Below are 16659 nucleotides of genomic sequence, written 5' to 3' on the forward strand. Positions count from 1 at the left end.
CAGATTTTAGCATCAGCTTAACGGTCACAAACACACAATTCCCAAACTACACCTCTAGTCTCCACAATTCAGAACTGAACTGAGTTTATGAGCCATGTTATTGTTTAAATCATACAAATAAAACCTACATTGTTTCAGTGAAGCTTTTTCTGTACAAATGCAGAACAGCCGGGGCTGAATAGATTCTATTAATAATGCAATATTGAGTTTGGTATTGACTTTAAGAAGTATTATCACCTCCTTGACTAACCCTTAGCTGCCAGCAGACGCTGCCTCAGGCCAGTACACACCTAATTGCTCGGTAAAAAGGCCGTTTCCCTACCTCATTGAGCCGCATGATGTGATAAATTTGCCTCAGGTACTCACTGCCACCTGGTTTGTGGCAGACATCCAGGACCATCATGTTTATTTTCTGCTCAGTCAGTTCAAGAGCAGTGTCTCCTTCTTCTAAGACTGTGCTTTTCTCCATTGTCATAAAGGCACTAAACACAAAGGAAGCACATACATATCAGTGGCGAAGAATCATAAAGATGGAAAATAATCAGAGAGATTGAGTGTGGAGAGTCGATGTAAATCTCATACTCAAAGCACCCATAAAGACTTCGCTCAAATAGTAAGCCTTCCCAAACTGCTGCTGCTCATAGAAACAGCGCCTCAGAATTAAGCACCTGAAAGCATTTTTTAAAATTGAATCGTTTCTTTTAAAACATTTCTTTATTGCATTTATACTCCTATCTATAAAACATTTTCCCATTACTGCAATTGTTGAAATTGCTACAATCACAGGATGAAAACAAAACATTTCTTTTTAAGAATGTGTAAGAAATAATTTGTATTTTCTCTTGGAGGATAAAAAGTATCTTTGATACCGGGAATAGCTCTGGTATTCTGTCTTTTGTAGATTCCTTTTACACCTGTCTTAGGATACATTAGAGACTAATTAATGTGTCAAAAGGGGGAGCCTATTATTCTAAATATGGGCTGAATGCTTGGTGGCAGTGTGCTTACCACTGGGTATTTTAAATTGGCCTTTGACCCTTGCTGCCTTTAAAAAATATAGGCCCCCTCTTCTGCTCCTTTTCTGTAACAGATACATAGCAAAGATCATTACTTTGATTATTCTTCCAGAAAAAGGGTTTACAATCATCACACTAAGAATGTTGAAAACAGTCCTGAAACGTTTTTTTTTTTTTTTTTGGAGAATGCATATATATATATATATTTATATATATATATATATACACATATATATATGCATATATATGTGTGTGTGTGTACATATATATACACACACATATGTACACACATATATATACACACATATATATGCTTGTCCTTCATTTTGAAAATTGTTTACATAATAACGGATAACAAAATATTTTAAACACCTCAAAGTATACTCATGTAAAAAATTATGATAGTCATCACACATGCTACATATTCCACACTAATTTTATTACAATTCCTATTGGATCATGTTAGGCTTTTCAGTCTAAGTGTTCTTAGGAAAACTCATGGTTTCTACTGTTTCTCAGGCTGAATGAAATTTATTGTGGTGTAATCAGCTGTGTACTGCAGTTCATTACTGAGATTTTGCCATGATTATAAAATTAGTTCTGCTAAGAGTCAGTGCCGTTGACCTGAAGACTGAACCAAATGATACCCAGCTGCTGGACATTAACTCTGATATTGCTTCCACATGTAGCTTCAAAATGTCCTCAAAAAAGAGGAAAGAAAGAAAAAGGAATTTCAAGATCCTATAAGTCTTAACCCCCCAAAAAGCAAATCCCACTCTGACTTAGCAATATTCATCAACTAGCATAAATCTCTTTTTTAAAAATGGCCTCTATGAGACATTTGCATGTATCTTTTTGAAGCTGCATGCAGGTTGCAAGCAAAATTTCTTGTTGGGTTTTGTAGAGGCTGACATTGAAAAAGTTGAGGTTCTCTGACAAAGGAGTATCTCAGTGTCAGCCCCTGAATTGTATCCTTTCCTGTCCATCACTGTGCAGGTGAAGCAAATGATTGGATTCAGTCAATGCTATGATTAATGAGTTCCTCTCTGGATTTGGGACTGCCTATCAATCATGTCATTAGGGAGAATGTGCCCTGAAAGAGGCAGACCTTAGCCAAGGAATAACTGCATTAATCTTAATCTGTATATGCACCCAGCCAGCCAAGTCAGGGTCACCATGATGAAAAACAATAATCTTCAACTCGACAAATTACTCTGCAAAGACAGACATTTCTTTAGTTTTGGGGCTGTGTGTTCTCCAGAATGTAAGTTGACTGTTTACAGCTTGAGAGTTACTACAAAGTGAAGGTTATTTTAATGAATAGTAATACTTTCAGGCAGTATGCAGGACAGGCAACATTTACAGTTGCCACCTATTTGACTGCAGTTATTCTCACCTTTACCATAACAAAATTCAAAGTTAAATCTGGATGCAAGTGCAAGAAATCTAGTTAATGATATCATGTAGGTTCCAAGATAATCTTCATGAGGAATTAAGATTTATAACAACAGAAGAACTATTTTGGTGTAAATGTTTATACACCCATATTTAAAAAAAATATGGCAACCCTTTACTTTATATAGTATCATGATTTGAAATGCATTTTTCTTAATAGTATAGATCTATTAACTTAATAATCATCAATTTATGAGACATTCTTAGAGTAGAAGTCCATCTGTATTTCGGATAACCAATTTAAAATTGAAGTCAAGAAGAAGGATCCTTATAGTGCCCAAACTCTGTATGAGATTAATATAAGTGAGTTAAATCAAATTTAACTTTTTAAAATACATGTAATAAGTAACTTTAAGTCTGCATTTTTATATATTGATAATTCAGAAACTGAGACATAGTATTGTACTAATTATTAGCTAATTATTCAGAATCTTTGTTGATTAAAATATTTTAAATCAGCAATTCTTTGTTTTTGATGAATGTTCTAAGAGATTGCTAAGCAATTTTTTGACTCATAACTAGTCAGCTAAATATTAGCTAGACAGCCTCACACTACAGGGGATACCAGATGTGTTGGTGTTGCTTATAAAACTTTAATTGAAATCAGCTTTTGCATGTAGTCCAGTTATATTACTTACACATGCTTTGAATAGATCTTATTTGATAGAGTGGCTTCTAAATCAGTAGTATCATAAATTTAACTTTTAAAATAAAATCCGATCTACAATTTTTACTCTTCTCTCTCTCTTTTATAATCACTGTATAATGACATCTGGCCTTAATCTTTTAGTCACTGGATTAAAGCCTGTGAATTGGTATTGAATACAAATATGAAGATTAAGAAGGTCACTGTCAATGTGACTAAGCATTTGCCTGACTGCTATTGTTACTTCCGCCCAGGGGACATCCAGAAGTAAATTTCTAGAAGTCAGTATGACAAGACCAGGAAAATCACGATTACCTACTTTTCACCATATGGATTAATATAAAGTCTTAAAGATTAACATAGACTAGCTAAGAGCATTAGTTATAGTACTAACCAGTGAATGCAAAATGTATTCTAATAGTTTATAAATAATAAGTGCTTACTAATTCTAAACTTGATGCTAAGAACTTTATGTTATTTAATTTTTCAAAACAATTCTGTCATCTTGGTTTCATTGTTAAAACCGAGGCTTTGAGAAATTCAGTAACTTGCACAAGCTGACCTATTTACAAGGGATTTGTATTTGTTCCTCTGATTCTAAAGCCTGAGCTCTTTACCACTACCATCTACTAGTAACAGTAATATTTCAAGTGGCTTTTAGTCTTTTCAGGCGGAAAGTTATTCTAATATCTGCTAGCAACATGAATATACTTTAACAGAATGGGGACAGTGTATGTGGATGTTTAAAAAAAGGGCTAACTTAGTGATCTGTAGACCATCTGAGCCGGAATTCCTTTATCAGTATCATGCAACTCTATACCAAAAGACTAATTTTAAAACAGGAAAGCTCTATGTACATATTTAAATTCATCAGGGACCCTTAAAACTCTTTGCAATACCACAAATCACTTAGCTCTTGGTGACAAACCTATGAGAAGGCTGACATTTTCATACTGGAACAGCTGGGTGTGTTTATAGCTTGAGTGTGATATGCCCTACTTGCCCTCTGGGATTCTTATATTACCAGATGAAAAATGTGTACCTTTTTGACAATCAGGTACACAGAAAGCAATAAAAAGGCTTTCATATCCATTAATTCCTTCTTAATTTAATCTCTGTGCCCACTCCACTTACAAAACACTTCATATCCACTAGATACCTGTTTATACACTGAAAAGGAATGAAATTAAATTCTTCTGGGTGTAACTTCCACCCTTTTAATCGGAAACCTTTAGATGGTGACTCAACAAGTATAGTGTTCTTGTGTATCAATGGGATTCAAATTTTAAGAAGACAAGGAACCCTTAACAGTAGTGTTTAGTGGGATACTTATCTTTTCCTATCCTCATCAAAGTTCCCATGAATTTAGCCAAATGACCAATGCTGCCCATCTGATAAGATTTTGTTGTGGTTGTGTTCTGGTAATTTTGTTATTGTGAAAGTATGTGATGAATTCAGTGAGAGAAAAACATTGCCTTACCATTCAGTGCTCAGTTTCCTTGCTTTCAACAACTGGTGTTCAATCCATTTGGGCTTTTGTTGCTCAATGCTTTGTATGACTTTTTGGGTCATTTGATTAGGGCTACTTTGCTCTCCTATGATGCTACCCAAACACACACAAATTAAACCCAGTTTCTCTTTACTCCATCTGTCAAGGGAGGCACCTGTTAAAAGTTCTACTGCGTTTCCATCTTTAAATATGCGACGTATAAGTACAATCAAGTTCCAGACAAGCAGGCCAGCTATCTTCAATTCAACAAAGTTTTTTGACATTTTCCTCTCAGACAGAAAAAAGAAGTATTTAATTGGGGGAGGCAAACATGCAATCACCGTAGGTAACTTGCTGATTACAATAGATACTGCCTGAGCAGCAAGCCTTGTGAAGCCTGGGGAAGAAAAGACAGAAAAGGTATGATTAATATTAGCATTTGCGTTCCATCACTGCATGGTTTTGTGTTGTGTGGGGATGTCTAATTTTCATGGAGAAAATTGTTGAGAAGAGCAAGTGCTTGACATATTCCGACAGAACTCTACTGGGATCTCCTGCAGCATTACCTAAAGTCCCCCAAATCCCAAACTTGCCTTTTCTGTTTCCTTCCATAAATGAAGATTAGAAATTTCAGAATTATAACTTCTATTTTATCTTTTAAGACTGCTGCAGCTTTGAGGACCCTAGATGTCCTCCCTTAATTAACAAATGCAAATGCATTCCTGCTGGACCTCAGTAGCCTTTGATACTTCTGAGTCTCCTGTAAGAATTTCTCCTCCTCCCTGGGGAACTTTGAATCATCCCTGCTCTTTTCAGGACTGGCTCCTCTTCTCTTCATTCTTAGCCTAAATGTCACCCTCTCAGTTGAACTTGCTTCAAATCCCATTCAAAGCAGTCCCTTCTTACTCTTCCTTGCTATCATGGGACCCTGTTGTGTTGTCTTTTTTATAATTACCTGTTATAATTATATCCTTTACCTATTCATTATCTGTCACTCTTCACTAGAATATAAGCTCCAGAAGGTCATTACTGTATGCCTAGCACATAGTACCTCATTTTTAAGTTATTCAATATTGGTTGAATATTGAACCAATAAACTCGTTTTTATTTACCTCTACTATTTTTCTTTGCTTCTTTGTGTCCCATGCCAGTTACACTTTCTACCAACACCTCTTAAATGTGGGTATTTTCTGAGCAGTCCTTAACCTCTGGCTGGTGATTCTATGTGTTCTCCTTTGCTTGGTGCTACTTCTCTGAAGGATATATTGATATTTCTTTAGATTGACATTTCTCTGTCTGCACAATTGCCATTCAGGGCTGGATAAGTTTTTGTTGGGATGAGGTGCCCTATGAGGCATGTTTAGCAGCATTTCTGCCTGGCTTCTACCCCTAAAGGCCAGTAACATTCCCCTCAATTGTGACAACCAAAACTGCTCCAGGCACTGCCAGATGTCCTCTGGGAGCAAAATCACCCTGAGTTGAGAACCATTCTTGATTGCAATCCTATAGCTCCAGCTCCTTTTTGGGCATTGCATTTCTCTTTCTGAGTCACCAATAATTCAATATAATCATTATTGTCTTCCTTCCAAATTACTTGGCCCTCCTCTTCTCTCCCTCCCTTCCTCCCTCCCTTTCTTCTTTCCTTCCTGTTGATACTTCATACAAAACCAGTGACCACCATTGGTAAATCTTCCTACCCTGTTGTCTCTGAAATCCTCTTTATCTTTGCTGAGACCAACCTCGCCCTACTTCAAGCTCTTCCTCACAAATGGCACCTGGATAATGAACATACTCTCCTGACTTATCTCCATATTCCAGGCTATGTCCGGCCCCTCCTCTGCACTGTAAATCCAAATTCATCCACAGTAGTGGTGAGAAACTGATGTGACTCCATTTTTGAGAAACCAGCCTCTACCTCAGAGCAAAGCCTGTCCAAGAAAGGGGACATGACCCTTGTCCTTGGAAAAACCAACAGAGCACTCCTTGGCAGATAGCCACCCTGCTGAGTTGTCTGTAAATAATGGGAGAGATCTGTGGCACCAGGTGTCCCTAACTCAGTTAGGCTAGGTGAGGACCCATAGCAACCCCCTAGCAACGACCAATCAGCATGAGACAGGGAAAATACCTGGGATGCCCCATGACCCCCCAGTAGTCTATGGTGGTTGATAACATGTTGGGAAACCATGTAGTTTAGCACATACACCCCTCGTGGCTTAAACCAATCAATTCAAAGGAAACCCCCTCTTGTACTAACCAATCACCCCTACCCAACTTGTTCCCACCAGTGAATGTGCTAATCAATGTTAAGAGTTGTTGTTTGATTTTCCTGCAGTGTGAAATGATTTGCTGTGTGATGTTGTGACGCATTGAGTATCCCCCCAAAACCTATAAATCCTCACTGAACAGAGGACAGGGACTCACTCCCTGGGACCGCTGCATCAGAAACGGTTGTGAGTCCAGGCTCGAGCTTGTAATAAAGACTCTTGTGTGCTTGCACTGGATTCAGCTCCTGGATGTCTATTGGGGTCCCATGAATCTGGCAGTACACTGGATTCATATACAATTCAATTTTTATGATCCAATTTCTCTGCTACAATTGTTTTAGCTATTTTCCACTGGTGAGCAAGATAAGACTTCAAAGCTTGATTTTCAAAATGCTTCATAGCCCAGTGTCATACTGTTTCTACCAACTTTCTCTTTGAGACCTTCTATACACTTTACCTCTGCTTCAGGGTTGTGAATATCTATCATTCTCAATGGAATAAATACCCCCTTTCTTCATGGTTCACCTACCTGTATACTTAAATTCTTTGAAGTCCTATACCCTTTAATAAATTTATTTGAATATAATATCCATATGTCCATATGTCATATGGACAGTCATATGGATATTGGTAGTCAGCTCCAATAATGCACCATGCTGCATCATCTTTTGTATTATTATCTCTATTATTTATGTCATGTTGTTATTTAGGTCTTTGTGAGTTGTCTTACATCTGTATTAAAAGTTGCTGAAGAGCACAGGAGAAATCTCCCCAAGGCTTCCACAGAGCTGCCAGTGCACTTCCCAAGAGTGTGAAAGCACCTCCTTCAGTGCCTGTAGAAAAGAGTTCCTCAATAAGTGTATTCTTTTTATGCAAATGAATGTTTCAATGGATCTTAAAATATAGATAAAAGCAAAATCAAAAACTTCCTTGTGACCTCTCTTCTTTGTGTTGTTAAATTATTTTAAATGTCTTATTATTGTTCTTTATGTGTTTGTATTCCATACTCCCTATTCTACTGTCAGTTATTTGACTTCAAACATTGCATCTTATATTCCTCTATTCTAAAGAGGGTGTAAGCACAGGCACTGAGCAAACATTTAAATATCTAAGTAGATACCAGGTAAAGATTACCAACTCTGTTTACACCGAGACTTCTGCTATTTTATAAACTCTGTGGGCTCCAGGTACTCAAATACCCAAACACATCATTAAAGCTTAAGGCAAATTCTGATCAGAACCTTCAAGCTGATGATAAATGAATAAATCTATTCTGCTAATCACAAGGGCTCTGAATCTATGATGAGGTTAACAATATACCAGAGAGGAATCTTTTAACACTATCTCACACTCATTTTTATGTCTTTATTTAAATAAGTTGACTTCTTCCTAATTCATTTATATGTAAAATATTAGAAACTATGCCAATTTTATAATTCTCAAAGTATGAAAAAATGTGTATCTTGTAATGAACCCAATATGGTTGGTACATTTATGAATTTATCATTTCTTCCTTCTTACACATGAACTACTGTAATATATTTGGGGATTATAAAACATGTGAGGAAGATATTCACAACAAATGAAGTAAAGACAAAATAAGGTCTTTAAATTAATTATTAAAATATCATCTATTAATTGTACAAAATAACAATTTTTAGATGATGATAATGTGATTTAATATGCTTTTATGTTTAAAATCTGGGATTAGTACAAAGGTCAGGTTCTCAGTTCAGTTTGTTTCTGTACATTGTTTTAGTGACTGTCATAGTTGAAAAAACTACTACCACTAACATATACATATGTATCTCCACATGGAGCATGGAGCAGGTATATTATTAGCTGTGCTTACAAAAGCATGAAGTTTGTTTTTCAGCCTTAAAAAGCAATCAGGCAAAGCTGTTGTTGAAATCTGAATAATTAGTATCCATTGACTATAATATTAATTATTTATTCTTACAAATTGAAAATATATTTCATTTGTGTGTGTGTGTGTGTGTGTGTTTGGTACTGGGGAATGAACTCAGGGGTTATTTACCACTGAGCTGAACCCCAGTTTTGTTTTGTTTCTTTTTCTTTTTGAGACAGCTCTACCTGTCATTGAGGCGGACCTTGAACTTGTGATCCTCCTGCCTCAGACTCCCTAGACACTAGCATTATAGTTGTGCACCACTGTGCCTGGCTCATTTGTATATTTTTAAGAAAATGGTTCAAGGATTATAGAAACTCTTCATTCGAAGTATTTTTAAACACATTAGAAAATTCTATGTCTAAGTTCTTAAGTATATAGATATGATATTTTTATAAGTGATGTTGGTTTTCACAAAACTAGTATAATCTCTAGTTTTTACAAAATAAACTAAATTGCTGACTTCCTATAGCATTCTACATATTTCTTTCACCAATATCCTTCTAAACACTGCATGAGGTCAGTGACATGGATGCATGTCCCTTATGGTACTTCCTCTGCTTCCACTCTCCAGAATCCACTATTTCCATTGAAGCAATTGCTCCAATGATTTTACCATAATGCATTTTTTTTAATTTTAAAAAATTAATTTACTGTTGAGAAAATTTCTTTATAGGTACATCTTTCTTTTAATTTTTGTCAAAGAAGCAAAACAAAAACAAAACCAGTTCTTCGTGTATTCATTCTTTTGAAATACAAGGAACCAAAGACTTAAAAGCTGAGCTACGTCAGAACAATCTGAATCTTCATCCAACTGTATGGTAAAGCTCCCCTGTATGATTTACATTTGTTTCTTTAAATCTTCAGTGTTGCTATGTAATGATATTTGCTGACAAAGAAATAAAGGAATGTCTTTTAGTTTGTCATCATACTGTTTACCATGCTCTGTCATTTTCACTATGTCAAGGACAAATGTTCCCTTAAGGTAGTGGCTACTTGTCTTTCAATAGGTTTGAATTCTCACAAGAAATGTCTTAAGACATTTATCATTGTTTACACAAATTTTGTGAAGAACATGATTATAACTTGACTTAAAACACTGTTGAAGAAATTACAGAGGTTTATCTTCAGGTTTCAGATGCTTGGTTTTGAAATCATTTTGCTAATCAAGACAACTTCAAACTATCTTTAGCTAATAGCTCAAGGCACAACACTCACTTAAAAAGGATTCACATTTCACAATAATGGATGGGAAGCCATATTTCAAATCATTTTCCTACAGGTTTCTTTCTTTCTATTTAAATTTTTTTATCTTTTTTGCCAAATTTGATTAGATCCTTATTGTTTTACTTTATGATATGACTGAGAGCTCATATTCGAAATCAAAATACATGTGAGACTTTTATCTGTGTCACTTTGTGCTCTTCACTGCCTTCCCAGTATTAAGCTATAATTGATTTGTCGATTTTCAGGAATATGTTAAGATCTCTTGAGTATTGCAAGGATTAATTTTGTTAATACCAGATTCTACAAAGCCAAGGTGTGTACACAGAAGGCTAAAGAAGAAATAAGGTTTCCCTGCCTATTACTTCTCCTTAATATTGTGCTCCTGCCCACTTGAGCCTCCTCACCTATTGTCCCTAACATATAAGTTGTTCGCCCAGACTGAAGAGGGGTTCCAGTGACAATCTCCAAGTGACACTTTAGCAAACTTTTAATCTTTTCTTCCCATACACAAAAAAACACCCCGGAGGTGTTTGCATCTGTTCTGAAATAGTTATACTAGTCTCCAAGGACCAAGAGAAGATATTACATATATAGCTTATCTCTGACTATAAATACAGAGCCTCATATATATTTATGAGTCACCTATTGAATGAATAGATGACTTAATGTCCAGCATATAAATAATCTCTGTCTTTTACAGTTGTCCCCTAACTCTTATCCAAGGGAGATACATTCCAAGACCTCCAGCGGATGGCTAAAACACATACGCTATGTTTTTTGCCATATATATATATATATATATATATATATATATATATATATATTATAATAAATTTAATTTATAAATTAGGCACAGTAAGAAATTAATAATAGCTAATAATAAAATAGAACAATTATAATGATACTATAATAAAAATTATGTGAGTGTGAATTCTCTCCTGTGAAATTTAAAATAAATGATAATATTTTGGGCTTACTCTCAACCACAGAAGTGTGGATTAGCAATGAAAATAAAGGAATAAAGCAAAAAAGTGTGGATAAGGAGTGAATATAAAGGTTGAGCAGGGCTAATCTAAGAGTTTCTGTACTTAGAGGACAGAAATGAAGATCAATGGTGTTCCCCTAGTGTCATATCCACTTAGAATGCAAAATATGGTTCATAAAGTCACTTTCTTTTATGTATTCATGAGATCCAGCACCTCTTTGTGACTGGCTATATATTGTACTTCTAGTGATAATTTTATGAAAAATGTTATTGAGTAAGGCAGACCCTAATAACTGGTATCTATGTAAAATAAGCATTTTGGGAACAAGAAACTCTTTAAAACAGTACACAGATATTCTAAAATGCTTCTTAGAAACCAAAATATTTCACAAACAGAAAGCCACAAGCAAAAACAGTGCCACTCATATGGCATGGCACATTAACTATAGATCATGCCCCTGCTTTATTCAAAATGTATGAAATATCCAAAGCTAGAATGAAGGAGAGATGGCAACAACTCTTAGGCAAGGAAGAACTTAAGTAATGAAAAGGTGACATTTTCCAATTTCAATTAAATGGCTTTACTAGATTCAAAGGCAGTTTAATAGGGCTTGGGCAGAATTAAAGCATTACTATGAAAGGTCACAGATAGATAATTGATTGAGTTTGTAATATAAGGTCGCTGAATAAGAGCTACATTACTTAGGATCTCATGGAGGAGAATCAAAGAAAGACCAGTCCCTTCAATTGACTTTTGTGGGTTCTCCTGAAGTATTGATGAAAGTTTCCTTAGAGATGGTAAAAAAATATTCTCTTAGAGATGAATATGAAAGGAAAAAGTATTGTAGAAAACCAAAAGAAGATTCACAAATACTAATATTTAATATACTTTCAAGGGAATTTTGTGAAAATTCTGGAAATTTTCCTACATGTAGACAGGAAGAAAACATTTAAGAGAGAACTTAGTTAATAAAATAAATAAATAATGTAAACTGATGGTTCTTAAATGTAGTTGGTGGATGCATTGTTCTGAACAGAAACAAAGTCTCAATTCAGAACTACAGGGACTGGGGGAAAATGCCCTGTCAGAAAATATATGTAGTTACCAAACTCAATGCTATTTTTTACCTAAAAGCTATGCATGTAGGAGTGTTAACAAGAAGAAAAAGTAATAATTGGTGGTTTCAGGGGAAAAATTTAAAAGGAAGAATAATTAAACTGAATATCAGAGTAGTTTTCCTGAAAGTACAAATTCTAGATTACTCAATAGATTTAGAGAAATTTAGTCCACAACATGTGACTAATCTGTGAATACTAATACAAAAACAAAATATCACAGAAAATTTTGAACTGTTAAAAAAAGATGACCAGTTGAGTCATTTGCATCTCTAGTGTCCTTGTTCCAGTTTTCCCAGATATACTTGGAGGAAGAAAGATTAATATGGTTTATCAGTCTTATAGTTTTAGACTTTTACTTAACTAAATATCCTGGAATATTGCTTTTTTAGGGGATATTTTCTAGGAAAACAAGTATACTTACCTTTGCTTGAATCTTTTTTTTTGGTTTCCTTTGGAGTATAACTCCATTCTTTTGGAATGCTCTCAAGCAAACCATCAGGAACACTGTGCTTGCTTAGGTTTGTTTCACAGTTTTTCTCACAGTTCATCATAGATATCACCTTTTGGACAATGTCCTTGACAGCGTCAGTCAGTGCCAACCTCAAGCATCGAATGACCTCTGGCTCAGACTCCATGCACACTGAGGCTTTAAAATCAGAAGGCATGTTATGGTTAGCAGAATCAGGCAATCGGTTGTACCTCATTCAACTGGGAATACTGTTTCATAATAATCTAGTTTAAACATAAAGGGAAAGAGAGGAAATTTTACCCAAAAAATCATATAATTGATAATCATCTCATAAAACATTTGAAACTTCTTCCTGATAATAAATGAAAATTAAAATAATAGTAAATAACAATATCTACTGGTAGTTTTGGATACTGCTGGTAGAATATAAATGGCATGACCTTCTTAGATTACAACTTGGCAAATAATATCAAAAGCCTTAACATTTTATTTACCTGGTGACTACTTATTTTTCCTTTCTGTAGCACTTTATCCTAAGAAATTAATTAAGAATATACAAAGGATACGATAAAAGACTAAAAACTATCCAATGTACAATAATGTTTGAGTTGTTCAATTAGGTCCATATATAGTACAGATATTTATCTGTACTATAAGGACATATGTTGTGTATTTAAAAAATAAAAGTAGGTTAGAAAATGACATTCTATTTTTGTTTAAAAATACATACAATAATTAAAAGATGTACTCTTTTAAGTCAATGATAATTTTCAACAACTGATGGAATTTCACATCATTTTTTTTCTTTCTTTCCTCTCTACTTTTTTTTTCCTTCTTTCTTTTCTCCTTTCTTACTTCTCCCCTGCTCTCCTGCTTTCCCACCATCTTTATATGTATTACCCATGATGTACATACAGGACTTATGTGATATATTTCATAAAAAAGTTTTGTTTGTTTGGTTTTCAATATGACTGAAAGTCCTGAGACTAATACTTGAACCAATATAGAAAAACTACTGCATGCTTTCTCCGACCTCAAGTTCCCCAGTGATTTTTATCAAATGACTGGTTTGTTTAAGAATAACTTTTTAACAGAAGCTCCATGGTGAAGATCTTGGTAATAGCCAGTACTGAGAGGTTAATTTTTAAACATAATACTTCCAACAGATGACGAGCTATTGTTCTTTATGGAAATAGTGGAGGATATAATTCACTGTTTTTTTTAATATTCATTTTTTAGTTTTAGGTGGACACAATATTTTTATTTTATTTTTATGTGGTGCTAAGGATCAAACCCAGTGCCCCATGCTAGGCAAGCACTCTACCACTGAGCCACAATCCCAGCCCAAATTCACTGTCTTTTTGATGATGTTTCAAAACTTGAATTCTTTGAAAGGCATAAAGAAGCCTTTTTCCTGTATCAATAATTCATATGCATTTTGGTTAAACTCTTTGGAGCTATGAATTAAATATTTTTTGTTCTCTGAAAATTCAAAGAAGACAGACAATCTCTATTTCTTTTTGTTAAAAGACATATTTATTCCTTTTAAAATAAAATCAAAATATTGAAAATTGTAGAGAATATAATATACGTATCCCAAATAGTTACTTAAAAATTAAATGAATTAATTTATTCAAAGTGTTTGGAAGAGTAATTGGCACATAGTATGTACTATGTAAGTATTAGCTATTATTAATACCTAAGATAAAAGTTGTTTTATTTTTAATTGCAATGTTAGAGTGTAGGCTGATATTCATTTAATATGAGGTCCTTAGACATCTTGTGAACTAGATAATATTTGGAGGATTAAGCAATATCCACCAGGGGCTATAGCAGGGATAAGAAACAGATGTAAAAGGAAGAAAAAAAGAAATGGCAAGCAAACAGGGAAAAAAAGTAAGTGAGGGCACATGTGGTCAAGTTATGCAGTGTCATAGTCTTTCTAAGAGTTTCTTCACCAAATGTTAAAGAGGGTGCCTAGGTTTCAAAGACACATAGCTTAGAGAGAATACAATAATTGCCCCAAAGTCTAGTTTCTGTAAGTCCAAAATATTAATTATTGATTATCAGCAACAAAAGAGAAGAGCAAAAGAAAGTATCATCCAAAATAATAATTTTTCACTGATTTTTTTCTGCTGTATATAAATTTTAGTGTTTCATATTAAATTAACTAAAATGAACAAAGAAACAGAAAATTTCAGATGATTCATATAACTTTAAGAATTCATGCATCACCATCTGATTTTCTAATATTTCAAATCAACATTAAAAATATGGAAAGTTTATTTAATCTAGAAGGGCTCCAGTGTCCTCATCTATAGAATGATGAGAAGGGAAGACAGAGGGTGGATAAGATGATGTTTATAGTCTTTCTTGGTTTTTACTTTTTATGATTCTATTTAAGACTCCCAAAAAGAAAATAACAAGTATTTCACAGCCAAGTACATACAAATCAATAAGAGCTGTGACTACCATTTTCTTTCACAGAACAGTAATCAGGAATCCTTAGAAGGAGGATGAATGATGGTCCTAACTCAAAAACAAGCTAAGGTCACCAGCAGCAATTCTGACATAAACCAGTTTACGTAAATTTACCTTTTGGTTAAGATACTAAGTTTATCAATTTTCATCAGTACAAGCTTCTAAAATTTGTTAATGACCAATAAATTCCATTTATTTAAAAATTTCTATAACTTTGAACAACTAGAACAAAGTTATTTAGTGGAGTTTTTCAGGCTACCTGTAAGGAAGATGTTACATGCAATAAAGAACAATCTAATTTGGTTTTATAAAAGCAATGGAAATTACATCTGAATGTGTTTCTAAGTAAAAAGTTTTGGTATAAAAAAGTATTCTACTAAGATATTGACTAATCAGGCACCATTAGAAATAAGGTTTTCTGATAAAAAAAGCATGATTGAAAATATTTTGAAAGTATATTAATAGACTTTCTTGACACAGAAAATTAAAGTTTTCTTTGATACTTCAAGATTTTAGATGATAAAAATAAAAAATAAATAAATCTGAACAGAATTAGGGTCTCAGTTTTGTATATAAGAATACTGGGAACCAGATAGTAAGTGATGAACCATCTGATAAGTAGAAAGGCAAGTATATAGTACGCTTCTCCCCAGCAATAGACCTTGTTAAGAAAATGAAAAAGTGAGCCATAGCTTGGCAGGAAATGCACCAGTAAATGTAGCTGATACAGAACTTGTATCCAAAATATATAAAGTACTCTTTCCAACTCAGTATGACAAACAACTCAATAAGTAAATGGACAAAAGTTTTGAACTGATGTTTTAGAAAATAATATTTTCAAATGGCCATTAAGAATACAAAGAGGTACCACATGTCATAAATCATGAGGAACATGTAAATTAAGACTCAGGAGATAATATTACATTACCTTTAGAATGACCAAAATCAAAAAGACAATTCAAGTGTCAACCAGGATATGGAATGAAAAAAATTCTTGTACATTATTGGGAGGAATGTGAAAAAGATTACTTTGTAAAGCAGGTAGTAGTTTCTCATGCAGTTAAGCATGTATTTTATCATATGGTCCAGTATTTACAATGGAAAATGAAAATTCATACAAGGACTTGTACACTAGCGTTTACTTATTTATTATAATCCAAAACTAGAAACAATCCACATGTCTATCAAACTGGCAAATAGATAAAATAGAAAACACTATTCAATAAAATACTACTCAGTGCATACTTACCCACAATGAGAAGAAATAAACTATTAATAAAGCATAACGTAAGCAAAATAAGCCAGATGCAAAAGAATACCTAGACTTCTGTTTATATGATGTTTGAGAGTGATGTAAAGTAAACTATTATGATACGAAGTGCATCAGTATCTTCATGGAGTTGGCAGTTGAAAGAAGAATTAGCTACAAAAAAGAATGAAAGGACTCTTGCAAATGATGGAAACACTCTTTATTGTCACACAGGTTTACATATTGGTCATGTTTATTGAACTCCTCTATGGGGGACCACCTCTGAGCTATTTGCATAGCCTCTACTCAGCCTTGAAGTCAAGGAGATTTTGGTCTGGCATTGCAAGTCA

General features: G+C 34.1%; 1 protein-coding gene across 3 annotated transcripts in view; it reads right to left on the minus strand.

Moving 5' to 3' along the window:
* Kiaa0825 (KIAA0825 ortholog) overlaps window positions 1–16659 on the minus strand; it is a 372465-nt gene that overhangs the window by 192381 nt on the left and 163425 nt on the right. For all 3 annotated transcript variants that reach the window (XM_046428642.2, XM_058574629.1, XM_058574633.1), the window contains exons 15-17: window positions 12532–12756; window positions 4598–5003; window positions 323–482 (exon numbers count right to left, since the gene is read on the minus strand). In XM_046428642.2, coding sequence (XP_046284598.1) covers window positions 323–482; window positions 4598–5003; window positions 12532–12756 — 791 coding nt within the window. The remainder of the gene's footprint in view (window positions 1–322; window positions 483–4597; window positions 5004–12531; window positions 12757–16659) is intronic.

This window comes from Marmota monax, unplaced genomic scaffold (assembly GCF_021218885.2).
Source record: "Marmota monax isolate L192 unplaced genomic scaffold, Marmota_monax_Labrador192_F-V1.1 WCK01_AAM20220418_F8-fsc00018, whole genome shotgun sequence".
In the NCBI taxonomy this organism is placed as follows: Eukaryota; Metazoa; Chordata; class Mammalia; order Rodentia; family Sciuridae; genus Marmota; species Marmota monax.